At 45.9% G+C, this 17080-nt stretch overlaps 1 protein-coding gene across 1 annotated transcript; it reads left to right on the forward strand.

Annotated features, from left to right (window-relative positions):
* The first annotated feature begins 253 nt into the window (after window positions 1-253).
* LOC144689905 (tetraspanin-33-like) lies at window positions 254-16757 on the forward strand. Its single transcript, XM_078557406.1, has 7 exons — window positions 254-314; window positions 1337-1464; window positions 3951-4025; window positions 5938-6033; window positions 14196-14324; window positions 14876-15037; window positions 16552-16757. The coding sequence occupies exons 2-7, from the start codon at window positions 1378-1380 to the stop codon at window positions 16615-16617; spliced, it is 615 nt and encodes a 204-aa protein (XP_078413532.1). The 5' UTR covers window positions 254-314; window positions 1337-1377; the 3' UTR covers window positions 16618-16757.
* The last annotated feature ends 323 nt before the right edge of the window (window positions 16758-17080 follow it).

The following is a 17080-nucleotide window of genomic DNA, read 5'->3' on the forward strand; positions in this document are numbered from 1 at the left end:
GCTCTCTCTACACAACGTTATCTGTGTTGTGTATCATATAGTTTAAGTATCTGTACTTTAAAGTAGTATAAATCATTTGGTGCAATGCCACCAGCTCCTGTCAGGCCTTTTGCTAATATCATTTGAATGCTGCAAAAAAATCTTACTGTTCTAATAAGTGTCTGGTGTGCTTCTGAATAAGTGAGCAGAGATCACTGATTTGTTAACCTTTGATGTTCATACAGCTCTTTACTGTATTTATTTTCTTGCCTTCCAGATCATTTCACTGGTGATTGTTGCTATTGGAGTATATGCTAAGATTCAGAAAGCCACAGGTAGGTGAGAAACTTTCCTTTCACTCATTGATATGGATATGGACAATAGGTTTAGAGCGTCTCCAAAACCCTGCATTGCGCAACTGGAGATTTCCAAGTATGCATAACCCCTAACCTTGTGATAACTCCTGTGTTCTACTTATATCCCAGCAGTGGCCAGATTTAGTAATCCTGTTTACATCCTAAACATATACAGAGCATCTCTTCAATGAACATCAGATATAGCAACTTTGCATACAGCTGAGCACATACTGCTGGGTACGATGAGTTGGTAGCAGTTGCATACTCATACTAGGTGCAAAGAGATTGTCCCCACTTTGAAAGTCAATTATACCAGTTTTATGTGTCTCCTAAGTTTATGGAGCTCTGTCCCTGATAAATGCAGGTCATACATGAGTTTCAAAAATTCACCTCTCACAAATACAAAATACACACCAGCTCACTAAGTGGGGAAGCAACGGTTAATATTTTGATTTTTTTTTATTAGATGAGATAGCAGGGTAGAAGTTCAATATCTGAGCCTTGAAATTGGATCACACCCATTGAGCCCTCCTACAATCCCAATGCCATGCCACCCAACTATTTCTTAAATGATTTCAGGCTTTTTGATTTCCATACTACTGTCGCTGTATCAATAGAGTCGGAAACATGGAACAATAAGAAACCTTTGGTTATAATGGAGGTTTTCGCATTTAAAAATAATTAATTTTTCAAATGTGGGCATTGATTGCTAAGTTGGCATTATATCCCTATCCCAATGTGGTTTGATACAACTGAGTGGTTTACTAGGTCATTTTCGAGGGCCTTTAAGAGTCTAGAATCACATATAGGCCAGATGGTTTAATGAGGTCAGGTTTCCTTCCTAACTATCCCGATTCATACTGAAGTCAACGGAATTTGTAAAGAGGGGGGAGATGTAAATTGGACTATTGACTTATCAATATCCATTTTGGAGGTTTGCACAAAGTCAAGATCTACTCCATTGAGCTGATAGAATGATTGCCCCTCTGGTTTTCTTATAGACGCTGTGCGGGATACCTTTGTAATTGACCCTGCAATAATTATGATTGTGGTTGGAGCCGTTATGTTTTTAATCACCTTCTGCGGCTGCATTGGGGCCTTGAGAGAAAACATTGTGCTACTGCAAGTGGTGAGTTTATTGAAGCAAAACCATATTCATAACACATCAGTGCATAATTCTGGACATTTCAAAAGCACAAAATACATTGTCTTCACATCCTTCCTGTGGTCATGCTAATTTACATTTATTTATGGTTATATGTATAGCTTTAGATCATTTAGATCCTCTCCTTGCTAGGCCACAATGGAGAGGCTCCATTGGAAACATGCAATTACAGACTGGCATAATCTGCAGCTACACAGAAAAACACACTACCTGCTAAGTATGCTGAACTTTCCTTCCCCTTTTTGTACTTTCTACTTTTGTTTTTTTTTGAAAGTTGTACTTTTGGAAGTACCATTCCTCCTGAAGGAATTGACTCAGGCAAAGGCACAACTCGACAAGCTCCAGACACCCTTCAGAACCTCATGGTCCTTTCTCATGTGAGAGTCTAGGGAATGAGTACTGACGAAGTATTTGCATGTGGGGCTGTCATAGCTGAGCTCAGTACTCTCCAGCAGGAGCCCTTGAATAGTAATTATAAGGAAACCTTGCTGATAGCAGCTAATTAGCAACTAATCTTTGTGTTTTATACAAGGTGTCAGTTTGCAGCTATTCATTGCGCTCTCACCTGTGTGTCAACTAGTTGAAGGTACAATCTAAGTCTGGGTTTTACCCACATAGTCTTGGCTGCCACTTTAGTGCAGTACAGAGGCAATGCTGCTTCAACCCCTGGAAACAGCCTGTTTGTATCGACCCTGAACCATCTTTTATAATTTTAAGCACTTGCATCATATTGTTTGAGCACAAAGAAACCAAGGCTGGAACTCCAGTACTATACAATCTGAGGTACCGTCTTCCGGGTGAGATGTTAACCCAGACCCCATCTGCCCTCTCAGTGGATGTAGCTGATCCCATGGCACTACTTCAATGAAGAGCAGGGGAGTTATCCCAGTTGTTCTGGCCAATATTTATCTGTCAATCAACATCACAAAATGGCTGCCACGTTCCCTACATTACCACGGTGACTACACTTCTAAAGTACTTCATTGACTGAATGAAGTATGACCCCTAATAGAAGGGCCACAAAGTTAGAACAGGCCTGAGACTGAACCACCCATCATTCTGGTCAAGATTGCACCTTGCCTTATAGTCTACTCCTGGTCTATTATACAGCCACAATTTACTGTATTAGTGAATTATTTTTTGTTTTATTCTTTCATGGGATGTGGGCATCATTGGCAAGGCCAGCATTTGTTGACCATCCTTTAATTGTCCCTTGAACTGAGTGGCTCACTATTTTGGAGGACAGTTAAGAGTCACCCGAATTGCCGTGGGTCTGGAGTCACATGTAGGCCAGAGCAGGTCAGGACAGCAGATTACCTTCCCTAAAGGACATTAGTGATAGATTTATGGTTACCATAACTGAGACAAACTTTGTATTCCACATCAATTAACTGAATTTAAATTTCACCAACTGCCAAGGTGGGATTTGAACCCATGTTCCCAGAGCATTAGCCCAGGCCTCAGTGGCATTACCACTACGCCACCACCTGCCCCTCAGTAGTAGCTAAAAACCACAAGTAGTCTGCCACACGTAGGCATTATTTGTGTCTTCCACATTGGGGAGATAAGTGTGTGGTAATAAAAGGAACGTTTCCTTCCCATGGCAATCTGATTTTTTCCCCCTGTCACCTTTACTGTTCAAATAATGTATCTCCTTGTGGCTTTTTTTTCAAGATTTCCTTGGCTGCCCTTCCATCCTTTTATACTTTTTTCATATCCTTGTGTGGCTGAGTCACAAAAAGAGGCTGATGAATTATTAATCCAAGGAAGCTCGATGCATTCCCTTTTTTTAATAACAGTAAAAGACATCAGTGTTGTTAGAGTTTGGGATTGAGATCTACCCCCATCACAGGAATAGCCCTGTCATGACTAACCTCTGTCATGCTCCCAGCCCACCGGGTTCCGTACTTCAAGTGGAGCTTCTCATCTCTTCCTCAATATGGTGGCGTCCAATCATGTATTTTCACAGATTGCAGTGAGAGTGTGAAGTTTGAGTGCTTTGTTGGCACAATGAACCTCTTCACCACCATCACTGCTGATAGAATTATGCTGCATAAACATGGGGAGGCTTTGATTTTGGCATTAATCTTAACAAGTATATTTTACAGATCAATAGTTATGGTCTATTCTAAGCCTGCAACATCAGCAAACAGAAAGGCAAGGTTTCAGGTCAATGTTGCAATACGCAATGAAGGTTACTGTCTTCTGAAGCACACCAGTACCTACCCTATAATGAGTGACCATTTAAAATCCCATAATTGTCTACTTCATTGCACTTGGCATAATTTTCTGAGCCAGTTCTACAATTCTCCACAAGGACTCTCAGTAGCTGTGAAAATGTTGTATGAGGACACCTGAGAGATTAATAAGTCACTTGCCTTAACAATAGTCAGTACTACTTTAATTGCTCTGTTACCAATATGGCTTTGCCACTGTTATTTTCTTTGCAGTTTTCGGTGAGCCTGACCATCCTCTTCTTGGTACAGTTGGCGGTTGGAGTCCTGGGATTCATCTATTCTGATATGGTAATTCCAGGAGGGACGTACTGTGGGGTTGAAAGTTCCCTCTTGGAACATGAAAGCAATGCATCCACCCCCAAATCCAAGAGTGGACTAGCTCTATGGGCAGTCAAAGATTCCATGAGGGCCCAGTGCACTATCCATACAGTCCATAGCACTGTATTACACAGAAATAAAAACAGAAACTGCTGGAAAATCTCAGCAGATCTGACAGCATCTGTGGCGAGAGAAACAGAGTTAACGTTTTGAGTCCGTATGGGTCATACAGACTTGAAACATTAACTCTGTTTCTCTCTCCACAGATGCTGTCAGACCTGCTGAGTTTTTCCAGCATTTTCTGTTTTTATTTCAGATTTCCAGCATCTGCAGTATTTTGCTTTTATATTACTGTATTACACAGCTTCACTTCTTCCCTGAGACATACGAAGGATCTCATGCCCAATCACTGGAGCTATTCTGTCCTTGCCCACATGTGATAAAAAGGCCTTGTGTCCTTGTTTTCTTCATAACTGACTCTGAGATTTTAACAAAAATTGTATGACCTGTCTGATTCCTTTGCCTTCTGTAGACTGATAGAAGATTGAAGAGGTTCTTTTCTATAGAAGAGAGGAGGCTGAGGGGTGATATGATTGGGGTCTTTAACATTATAAAGATGTTTGATAGGGTAGATGTAGAGATGTTTCCACTTGTGGGGAAGTCCAAGACTGGGATCACAAATGTAAGATAGTTATTAATAAATTCAATAGGGTATTCTGGAGAAACTCCTTTACCCGGAGAGTAGTTAGAATGTGGAGCTTGCTACCGCAAGGAGTAGTTGAGGTGAATAATTTTGATGTATTTAATGAGAATCTAGATAAGAACATTGGAAAAAGGAGGAGAAGGATAGGTTGATGGGGTTAGATGAAGTAAAGTGGGTGTAGGTTCAGGTGGAGCATAGACACTTGCATTGTCCAGTTGGGCCAAATGACCTGTTTCTGTGCTGTAAGTTCCTTGTAATTTGAATCTACGTAATGAGTTACATGGTGATCAGACCAAACAACTATTAAGGAAAGTTTTGATCTTATATGGACCTGGTTTGGAGGTGTTTTATCTTCCCTCTAGCTCTGCACGTTGCATACTTCAGATTTGGAAGATTCAAGGAGCACTTCAGTACTCTTTCTAGGCTGATACCGCTGTGCAGTACTGAGGCAATGCTACATTGCTGGGTGTGCTATTCTTTGGACGAGACATTAAACCATTGTCTGCTTGTTCTGATGGTTTAGATGGAGACCAAAGATCCAATGGCTCAATTCAAAGAAAGACGGGGTGTGGGGGTGGGGTCGGGGCATTCTCCTGATGCCCCCCCAGGAGAAATGTGATGATCAAAAATATTTTACTAGCTGATGAGGGGGATAGGGAGGATTAAATGTGCTGGGCTGTGACATATTGGTCTTCCCTTGGAACTCTCCAAAATAGCATCTTTTACATAACCTGAGAGGGCAGACGAGGCCTCAGTTTAATATCTCATCTGAAAGACAGCACCTCTGACAGGGCAGCACTCTCACAGTACTGCATTGACATGTCTACTTAGATTGTGTACTTTAGTCTATGGAGTGGGACTTGAACCCACAGCCTTCTGAGGTCAGAGGTAAGAGTGCTACCCACTGAGTCAGGGCTGACACCTATAAAATGCTACTTGACATTTAACTTAAAGCTCCAAAAACTCCCAGTCAGTGCAGCCATGGAGGAGGCTACAGCAGAAATAACCGGCAGTGCTGCTTCTTAGATTCAAAGACACATCCACATTGAACCTCCAAAACCAGTAACCTTTTTTTGCCGATTCGATTTTTAAATACAAAGACTTTTATGTAAACTGTTCGTACACTATTCTATTGTCATTTCTGACATCAATCACTTTAATCTTTTATTCTCTTTGTAGGCTGAAGACACAGTGAGCAAATTTATGAAGAAAGCCATTGTTCATTACAGAAATGACATTGACCTGCAGAATCTGATCGACTACATTCAGAGAGAGGTAATGGCTCTATTCAGAGTGAGATGATAGCATTGATGTTCTGTACGTTTGGGTTTGTGTTGAATCTTATTGAGACCATCGCCCCGATTAATTTCCGATTGCTGGCCGCCTGCTTCTCATATGAAAAGCAGTGGTGGAAAATAGCCTAAAATCACAATCATTGGCCAGGATTTTCTGGGAAATTCCCACTGAAAGTCAATGGACTTTTCTGACCCACCCGTGACTTTTCTTGCCATGGGCAGGATCAGAAAATCCTGGCCATTGATTCTAAAGCTCAAATTCCGGCTTGTATGAATATATAGAGATGAAACAGAGAATAAGTCGTTCCAGTCCAGGGTTTGATGGCCACAGAAGATATGTTCGTAATGTGGGCTAAATCCTTCTGATATACTAATGGCAGGCATAAAGAGTGGGAGATTGTGGCAGCCACAGCGCAACAGCTTCCCCATGTTAAAAAACACAACCTCTTGCCCTTCAAGGGACTAGTAGAGAGTTTGTCATTATACTTTCAAAATTTAAAAAATACTACTACATATGATGGGAAAAACTCAATAAACTGACTTATTTCTTTAAAAGGTTATTAATGCCCCCAGTGAAGTGTTTTTACCCCCATTTTCTCATCATTGTCTGTTCTGCAATTGCCACCAAGAAGGTTTTTCAGTGATTGGCCCTGTATTCCTCATCAGCGGATTACAAAGCTCTACCATCTCAGAATCTAGTTTCACCATCTCTAACCCACCTTCTCCCCATCTCTGCCCCCTTCTCCCCATCTCTGCCCCTCCTTGCCCCATCTCTGACCCTCCTTGCCCCATCTCTGACCCTCCTTGCCCCATCTCTGACCCTCCTTGCCCCATCTCTGACCCCCTTTTTCCCCATCTTTGACCCTCCTTTCCACCATCCTGCAGCCTCCCTTACCTGTGTCCGACCCTCCTTTCTCCTACATATGGTTGTCTTTGAACAAACCAAGTTCCAAACATTTATTCTCTCTCTTATTACACAAAGACAGACCACACAGTATATCTTTCAGCTTCTCCCTTGAATCTCACCATTTTATACTCAGCTGTCTGGAGTAAGTCTACTCCAACTTCAGGTGCAACTATCTTGTAAAGGGGAGGTTATTAAAGGAGCCATACCTTCCTCTGGGATCAGTGCCATGAGCCTGCTACTGGCCTGATAACTATCAATCTCCCAACAGAAAGTGTTTGATTTCAGTCCACTGAAATGAGGACACCACTTGCAGGGAGATGCCTGATCCCTGTTCTGAACAGACTGTCTGATTAGAAGTTGGGGCAATGAAGGGAGAAGATGGAGGGTAAGATTAAATCAGTGACCTTCTGTACTGTGGTGTTGCATACTGATGCACCAATCGATTGAGCACTGTAACCTACCCGACCTTGTAGGCACCCCCTCACCTTTGATTGATTTGATTGATTGATTTGATTTGATTTCTATGAGATCCCCCCTCATTCTTCTGAACACCAGCGAATATAATCCTAATCAACTCAATCTCTCCTCATATGTCAGTCCCGCCGTCCCAGGAATCAGTCGGGTAATCCTTTGCTGCACTCCCTCTATAGCAAGAACATCCTTCCTCAGATAAGGAGACCAAAATTGCACACAATATTCCAGGTGGGGTCTCACCAAGGCCCTGTACAATTGCAGCAAGACATCCCTGCTCCTGTACTCGAATCCTCTGGCTATGAAGACCAACATACCTCAGGACCATTCTGCCGCAGGCCTGCACCCCACCCCAAATTTCTAGACCAATGCATCCGAGTTACCCCTTTTACATCAACAACAACTTGTATTTATATAGCACCTTTAACATAGTAAAACGTTTCAAGGCGCTTCACAGGTACGCAATCAAATCAAATTTGACGGAGCCGCATAAGGAGGTATTAGGACAAGTCATCAAAAGCTTGGTCAAAGAGCTAGATTTTAAGAAGAGAGAGAGAGAGCAAAGTTGCTGACTGTAATGTAAATTCTCATCACCCTGCAGAAAATAGCTAGTGATGTATTTATCATTGTAACCCTGTGTTACCATGAGTCTTTGGGCGGATTCATCCCAGATTTGCACAAAGTGCTGTAGCGGGCAGGAAAAAGGACATTTTAGCCTCTGGCCGCAATAGCACTTTCCTCCCCATATCGTCCCATTCCCAGTGCGTCCCGCCTCATTCGTAATGCATTCACGGGATACACATCGGATCGCTGGCGGATGGGCTCGGATTTGCCCACCACGCAGTGACCTCAGCGCTTCCTCGCTCCGGGCACCATATTTGAATCACACAATAGCGCATGTCTGCTTCATGTCTTCAGACCAGGACTGCTCTAGGCGACAGATGTCCCTGAAAGCAAAGAAGACGGCAAACCCAATTTTAGTGACGCCTCTCTGGGGCGCCTGCTAAACACAGCAGAAGGCCGCCGCGATGTCCTCGACCCCTACTTTGGCCGCAGGTGGTCTGCCAAGGTCACCAATCTGGCCTGGGAGGCAGTGGCAGTGGCGGTCGGCGCTGCCGGGGCACAGAGGAGGTCAGTCAACCAGTGCAGGAAGAGGATCAGTGATGGTGAGGTCGGCGGCGAATATCTAGGTGAGGATCCTGTACCACATCATCCCTCTCTCAATGCAACTGTGAGTGCTCTCTCTCCTGCTTTTGAATCTGCTGCCATGCATTCATTATCTCTACCAAGTGGCTGATACCCTCAGCCAGCCAGTCCCTCAGCTTCCTCCAGGTCCTCACCTGTAGCCAAGAGGACACCTCCTCCATTGAAGAGCTGGAAATAAGCAGCCTGGAAGACCTGTCACAGCGCTTACCCACGCCCTCCACCAGTGCAGAGACACATACCTTGATGGGACCTGGATCTAGAGCAGGCTCGGGTTCCCAAATCTGGTGGTTGCTGCACAGACACGTGTCCGTAGCAAGAGAAGGCAGATCCAGGTGAGCTCCCAGCACTTGGAGGACTGCTGGGGAAGAGGCTTCTGTGAGGTCCCAAGTTAGATTAAGAATCTCTGGATTCGGCCTTCCAACTCATCGTGGAGAGTCAGCAGAAGGCAGGGGAACTTCACGCAGAGCTGTTGGAAGCCCTCAACAGAGTGGCACGTGAGTCGGAGGAATGCGTCTGCCTGCTGTCTGATGAAGCGGTGCCCACATGGTCACGTATGTGAAAGATGGCATACGCCATGGATATCCTGGTCCAGCAGAACGCGGAGATGTGCACAGACCTGCACATCATCAAGGTAGCCATTTAAAGCACATCAGAGCACATGTCTACTTCATGTCTTCAGACCAGGGCTGCTCCAGGCGACAGATGGCCCTGAAGATTAAAAAAAGACGGCAGACCCAATTTTAGTGACGTCTCTCTGGAACGCTTTCTGGATGCAGTGGAAGGCCGCCACGATCTCCTTGACCTCTGCTTTGGCTGCAAGAGGTCCACCAGGGTCACCAATCCGGCCTGGGAGGTGGTGGCAATTTTGATCAGAAGTGGTTGCACGGGTGAACACATTTTGTCACTTTATAATCTGAAAATATGTCACATTCACTGAATAATGTGTAATGTTGTCTTTTGGCTTCATTGACAGGCTTCGCGAGTCCTCCCTCTGCATCCACCTACCCCGCACCAGCAGTTCAGCTGCACGCAGTTGGACCACAAGTGATTCTGGAGGGAGAAGTGTGTGTGTGGCAGGGCCTTTCGGAGCCTCGTGCAAGCCTCTCCCACGCACGTGAAGCCTTCCTCCATCACACTCATCTCACTGAACCGAGCATTTTCAATGCTGCCTGTTGGGGCTCTCTTTCAGTTCTCCATCTGAGCTGACCTGCATCTCCGCCCACTCCCATGCAGCACCTGTGCCCATCCAACACGAGGCTCTGCTCACTTTCAATTTAAGAACAATGGTAGTTGTCACATTTCTGCTCAGCTCCCCCGTCCTTTCCCTCCCCCAGTCACCCATGTCCTTTCCCCCATCACTGTTGCCACCATCAGCTTCCACATCCCCACCGCAACCTACCAACCAGAACCCTTTTCTTTCCAGGGTGTCCAGGTGAACGTGCATGTTCCTTACCTTCCTGAGAATCCTATCCACATTGACATGCCGGACCCCCTCCTTCCCTCCCCCAGTGACTGTGTCTGCCTCCGAGTCCCCACCAACCACCCTCACCGTCCCTTCCACTGCTACTTTCGCACCCTCACCCTTCTGGCTCACTGCGCTCCCTCCCATACACACCATTCCCTCTTACCATGCTCACCCTCACTTCACTCCCCAGGAGGCAGTCATTGACTCCACAGACCCCTCCCTTGCATGTTCATCTGGACATCTCCCTCCTTACTCCCTCCTCTACCCTTACTCCTTCCTTCCCGGAATCCTTTCCCCCTCCGGACTCCTTCCTCTCCCCTGCACTCCTTCCCCACTCCAAATTCCTTCCTCCCGCTGGATTCCTTCTTCTCCCTGGACAGCTTCCCTCCTCCAAACACCTTCCCCCTTCCAAATTCCTTCCGCCCCCTCCAAACTCCTTCCCCCCACTGAACGCCTTCCCTCCTCCAAACTCCTCTGACATCTTCCTCCCCCTTACACATACCTCCCCATTTCCACATTCTCCCCGTCCTCCCCTTGTACTCCCTCCTCCACCTCCCAACCTCAGCCCCCTGACACCTTTGTCTCCCCCTCCCAAACTCATTCCCCCGGTACACCTTCCTCTCCCACCTCCCCCGGATACATCTTCCTCTCCCACTCACGGTTAGGCCTCCCTCTCCCCACCCCCTGGTCGGTCATCCATAGCAGCCCCTGGTCAGGACCGTGATGTTCCAAAGCGGACCCGAGATGTCAGTGGATACCTCCCGCCTTCCGTGAGCTGCTTCGCGGCAGAGCCATGTCCATGAGAGTCCACCCAGCATGCGGTGCATGTGTTCCCCCAGTGCCCGTAGCTGTAGGGCTCCAGCATGATGTCCGCGATATGAGCAGGGCCCTAACAGTAAGTCTCAACTTCTGCATGTCACACTTGTCCAGGCGTGTTCTGGGCCGGCGTTTTCCTGCTGGTGTAATGGAAAATCTGGCGTTGTGGGGGGGTGGGGGGGGTGGTGGTGGTGGGGTGGTGACGATTCCGGCCGGGCCTTACTTTGCAGCCCATTAGCGTTCCACCATGGCAGACACCATCGGGTGATCCCGCTGTGCTTTCACACAGGCCGTGAAACTGATTTTTGGCCTTCTCGCCATATTGTCACCCTCCCCGCCCACCATGGTGTCCGACGCCAACCAGAAACTTCTATCCTTTAACGTGTTATCACATGTTAATAATTACATCCAAGTGAGAACATTTTTTACGAGGGATTTCAAAGCATAGACGTGGAAAATGATTTTGTTCATCAGCTTTCGTTGAACAATACATGAAAACAACAATGCCATCCTACACCATGTCAATGACGCCAATCTTAAACCACACTTCAAAATCCCTTCCCCAATAGCATAGAACTGCAGCAAACATTGCTGATTCCGTCTAGCAGATGTCTCTAAAGGCTGGAGCGTCACAGGGTTCCAGGCTTACGTGTCAAGTTCTCCACATTGATCTCTGATCCCCAGCCAAGAAAGAGAATTCTGTGACCGTTCTTTTCCCTTCCTTCACAGCCTGAGTGTTGGAGAATTTGGCCCAGTGGAAGCTATGGGGAGCAGAGCGGAGACTGCTCGGTGCTGACTATTCCCAGCGGAAGCCATTTGGAGGGCTGGGTCTCGTTAGCATTTGGTGGGCAGTGGACGGAAAACTGGGCCCCTGGGGAAGCCTGCAATATCGAGCAGACTGATCAGCCTCCGGTACCCGGAATAAAGTGGGTCTGTTGGCGGGGTTGGGGGGAGCTGCAGTAACAGCAGCCTCCTCCTGGCCCCTTAAAGATTCAGTTACATTTACCCGTGGTCTCCTCATCACCTAGAACCCCAGCTGATACTGGATGGAGTGTGTCTGGTGACCATCTGGCCAATACTGTCCTAAATACTGTCCATAATCTTGAATTCATCCAAAGATCTGCTGCTCGTATCCTAACTTGCATCAAGTCCTGTTCATTATAGCTTTGTAGCTGGCTGATCTGCATCGGCTCCTGGTCCTGTAACACCTCCATTTTAAAATTCTCATTCTTAATTCAAATTTCCCCATCTCCTCGCTCGTTCCCTCCCTGTCTCTATAATCTCCTCCAGCCCCACAACCCTCTGAGAAGTGTGCGCCCCTCTAATTCCGACTCTTGCGTATCCCATTAATCACTCCACCATTGGCAGCCACGCCTTCAGCTGCCTAGACTCTAAGCCCTGGAATTCACCTCCCTAAAGTTCTCTGGTTCTCCGCCTCATTTTCCTCCTTTAAGCCACTTTTTTTTTTAAAAATGAGCCCTTTGACCTTTTTGGTCATCTGTCCTATTATCCCCTTATTTGGCTTGGTATCAAATTCTGGTTGGTAACGTGTCCCGTGAAGCGCCTTGGGACGTCTTATGATGTTAAAGGCGACACATAAATACAAATTGTTGTTGTAGTAGAGTGGCAAGCAGTGTTCTGTGTGCAGCATATGGAAAAGCCCTGCTGCCTGACTCAGGTTGGCACACTGACTGTGCAGCCGTATGCTGGGAGGGAGGGAAGGTTGTGGCCACCATGGCCGTGTCTGGGCAGTAAGCCATTTCCCACCATGTCTGGTTGCTGCCCCCCCTTGTTCTCCGCAGGATTTACCTTATGTCAGTGAAGAGAATCAATTCCCCTGTTTTAAACCGAGGCATTCGAAAATCATCATAAATATAAAATAACTCTGCTTTCATCATAGGATGTAACATCCTGTGTGAATGTATCTCATTTATTGTCTTGTCTCCTTTTATTACTAACTTACACTGTGAGTTGGTTTAGGTACAGTGTTACTGTTAAAGTGCACGAGTGTAAAAGAAACAGCTTGAACTGAAGAGAGAATTATGTACTGAATTTGATGGGACAACTTGTTATTTGACTGAGCTGCTCTGACTGGGAGTAGGGGTGTCACTCTATACAGCCTATTTAAAAGAGTCTCTATGAACTACGACAAAGAGAACTCATGACCAAAATTACAGCAAAGTCTCCCAATATAAGCAGAGTGATTTCTCCAGCAAATTGCAGTTGGTAAAGGATAGTCCGTAGACCAATCCCAGTCACTTACAGCAGTGACTGACAGGGCAATTGCCCAATCATTTTCATCCTGTTCAGGAATAGTGGTGGTGATATATGCAGGCTATTATAATACACTCGATATATATACGTGTGTCCTTATTGATCTTAACATAATGTGTAGCAGCCCTGTTAGTATGCAGTAGCAACACGAGTGGGATTCTCCAATAACAGGATGCTTCCATCAAGCCAAAAGGACGTTCTGCCTACCGGACGAATGAGTAATGTGGTATATGAATTTCAGTGCCAGTGTGATGCCAAGTATGTAGGCCATACATCCCAACAACTGGTTGATTGTATCAAACAGCACGTCCCTTCGACTGTTCACAATAAGCAAAGTACTGACCATACTCAACCAACCCATGTTCGCCAAGCTCGAAACAATAGTGTCCAACATTAGAATGTGAATCCGCGATTGGACAAGACTTACCAAACAATCCCGATTGTGCTAAGAATTACACTAACAGCCAATTTAAGATTATCATTCAAGCTCACAGTGTAGCTCACCTACGTGTGCTAGAAGCCACATATATTCACACGGAAGGCCCTATCCTTTTCAAACAGAAAGAACATGTCCACACATTGCACCTTTTACGACTAAACAAAAGCTGAGAGGACAGCCATACCCCGGTTCATTCCCCATGGCAAAGCCTTGACCAATCAGAGTCAACTTGCCTGGTTTGAATTTAAACAAAAAGCTTGGCAATTAACTGTTCCCTGGTGCATTCTCCATGACAACACACCTGCCAATCAGAGTGCACTTGCCAACCAATCAGCACCCACTTCTCATGCTGTATAAATTGTTGTTCCATTTAAGATTTGGTATTCTTGCAAATTTGTCCTGATGAGTGCAAGACAAAAAGCTTCAACAACATGCCTCTTTTTTCAGCAATACTCAAGTTCTGTATTACCAAGTGACTATACATTTACACACACTCAAAACTTTATTGTAATAGTGTTAATGATGATCTTAATGTAGTGTATACCTTCCTTTACTTTCATGCAGTTTCAGTGCTGTGGTTGGACCAGCTACAAAGATTGGTCAAAGAACATGTATTTCAACTGTACCCCCAACAACCCCAGCCCTGAGCGCTGTGGTGTGCCTTACTCCTGCTGTATACTGATACCCGGTGAGGTAAGCCACAATAAACTTTCAACCCCTTCTCAGGGCACCGAGTGTTACTGGGGTTTGATTCCGTTGGTGCTGACAGCCCTACGATGTCTCAGTCGTTGTTTATGTGTGGATTCAGAGAACTCTTCTGATGTGAAAGATTAATGCTATCTCTGTTTTTCTCTCCAAAGAAGCCGCCAGACCCACTGAGTATTTCAAGCATTTTCTTTTTTATTTCAGATTTCCAGCATTCACACTATTTTGCTTTTATACTGGACTTGACATGGTTAAGCACCTGAATTAGGTAAAACTTTAATTCCGCAGTTTGTCTTGAAAATTCACCAAAAGTAATGACTGGTGAATTGAAATATGAATGCAAATTCCATTTCCCCCAAAGTCAGCTCCAACTTTCTGGCCTTTACCTGTTCAGGAGTTCTCTGGATTAGAAAGGACTGCTGGATATCTGACCCATCTTCCAGCCGCATGTCATGGCCCACAGGCCCGGCACTATGGAAAAGTCTGTCTCGTTCAACATCTGATGCTTTTTTGTTTCTCCTCCTCTCCTCTGTCTTCAGTCAGTGATCAACACAATGTGCGGTTTTGGGAAGCAATCACTGGACCAACTGGAAGCTTCTAAATTCCTGCACCCGGCAGGCTGTGCTGACAAAGCAGCGATCTGGATAGAGAGTCACCTGCTGCTGGTGGGGGGCATTGTCCTTGGGCTGGCACTGCCACAGGTACGCAGCCTTGGTGTGGATCAGTCCACTCATATGTAGGTGTATGTGTCTGTGTGTATCAGTCTGCCTGTGTCGGTATTCTCTGTCTATGCCAAAGCCATGACTTCTACAGGTACAAGCAGGAAGTGTTGCGGAGAGTGATATAAGTATTCTTACCGAGAATAGGCTTGGGTGCGTTTTGAGGTGGTGGTGGGGGTGGGGGTGGGGGGGGCCGTGGAATGGATTGATGGGAGTGGGTAATAAGAGACCTGTTGATATAGCAGCTAGAACCATACAGGAGGATGCGACAAAGCTCATTGTGGCATCTCCCCAATGCCCAGGAAATTCCCAAACCCCCCCAGGAAACTCCCAAACCCCTAGGAAACTCCCGAACCATTAGGAAACTCCCAAATCCCTAGGAAATTCCTGAACCATCATGTGAAACTCCCAAACTCACAGGTAACTCTAGGAAGCTACCAAACCCCCAAGGAAACTCCCCAACCCCCAGGAAATTCCAGAACCATCAGGAAACCCCAAAACCCCAGGAAACTCCAAACCCCAGAAAACTCCTGAACCCCCAGGAAACTCCCGAACTCCAAGGAAATTCCTAAACCCTCAGAAAACCCCCGAACCCCCAGAAAACCCCCAAACTCCCAGGAAACCCTTGAACTCTCAGGAACCTCCAAACTCCAACAAAACTCCTGAACCCCCAGGAAACTCCTGAACCCCAGGGAACCCCCAAACCTCCAGGAAACCCCCAAACCTCCAGGTGAACCCCCAACACCGGGAAACTCCAAACTACCAAGAAACTCCCAAACCCCCGAACCCACAGACTCCCAGGAAATTCCTGAACTATCAGGAAATCCCCAAACCCCCAGGAAACTCCCAAACCCCCAGGAAACTATTGAATCTTTAGGAAACTATTAAACCCCTCAGGGAACTCCCACATGCCCAAGAAACTCCTGCACCCCTAGTAAATGCTCACGCCCCCAAATAATACTGAATCCCCAGGAAACTTTCGAACCCTCCCCCCAGGAAACTATCAAACCCCAGGAAACTCTTGAACCCCAAGGCAACTCCCAAGCCCTAGTAAATGCCTGCAACTCCAGGAAATATTGAACTCCCAGCAAATATCGAACCATACCTCAGGAAACTCCTGAACCACCAGAAAACTCACACCCCCAGGAAACTCTCACACCCCCAGAAAACCCCTGCGACCTGAAGAAACTGCCAAATCCACAGGAAACCCCCTGAAGCCCCAGGACCCCCTCCCCAATACAGGGCGAGGTTTAATGACTCAACAAGGACACCAAGGGTCAGTCTAATAGCTGCAAGCTGCTATTAATGGATATTTCAATGAGGAGACCTATATTTGCCATTAAAGAAAGTATTCATAAGGTCAAGGCTGTCATCTTGAGCACCCATTGAATTGCAATGACAGTGCATGCAGAAGGCTTGGGTTAAGTGGATGAAGTAGTGCTGATATTGTTTTTTCATTAGGAAAATAAATATTTCTTTCTGACCTGTCATTGCAGATTGGAGGAATTGTACTGTCTCGCATGCTGATTGGACAGATCAAAGAGGAGATTAAGTCGATATAATAGCGAGAGCTTTGCCAACAGGGAACAAACCAAAGGCAGTGAGATTCACTGAGCCTTAGCCAAGAAACAAAGAAGCAAAGAATACTGGATGAAAGAGCATTCAAGACTTTTTGTTTGACAAACATACTTACCACAGCTCCAAATACTGTTCTTTTAATTACAACCTACAGAGGTGGAGGAATTCCAAGATGGTGCATCACCAGTCTCACCCCTCACCTTTCACCTTCAGGGCTCAGAGTTGAACAGAGCAGATAACGATAGCCCATGTGAGAGAAACTGAGGGTCACAGGGACCACTGCTCTCAGCTGAGTCCCTAGTCAACATCCCTATTCCCTACCCCCTCGGTCATTGTTTAGTCAGTCACTTTGCAGGTAATGGATTGAGTGATCCCACAAGACCATAAAAACATGACAGCAATTTTAGCATTTCCGACATGATTTCACAACACAAAAAGCATTTGTAA

The sequence above is a fragment of the Cetorhinus maximus genome, chromosome 14, assembly GCF_964194155.1.
Source record: "Cetorhinus maximus chromosome 14, sCetMax3.hap1.1, whole genome shotgun sequence".
In the NCBI taxonomy this organism is placed as follows: domain Eukaryota; kingdom Metazoa; phylum Chordata; class Chondrichthyes; order Lamniformes; family Cetorhinidae; genus Cetorhinus; species Cetorhinus maximus.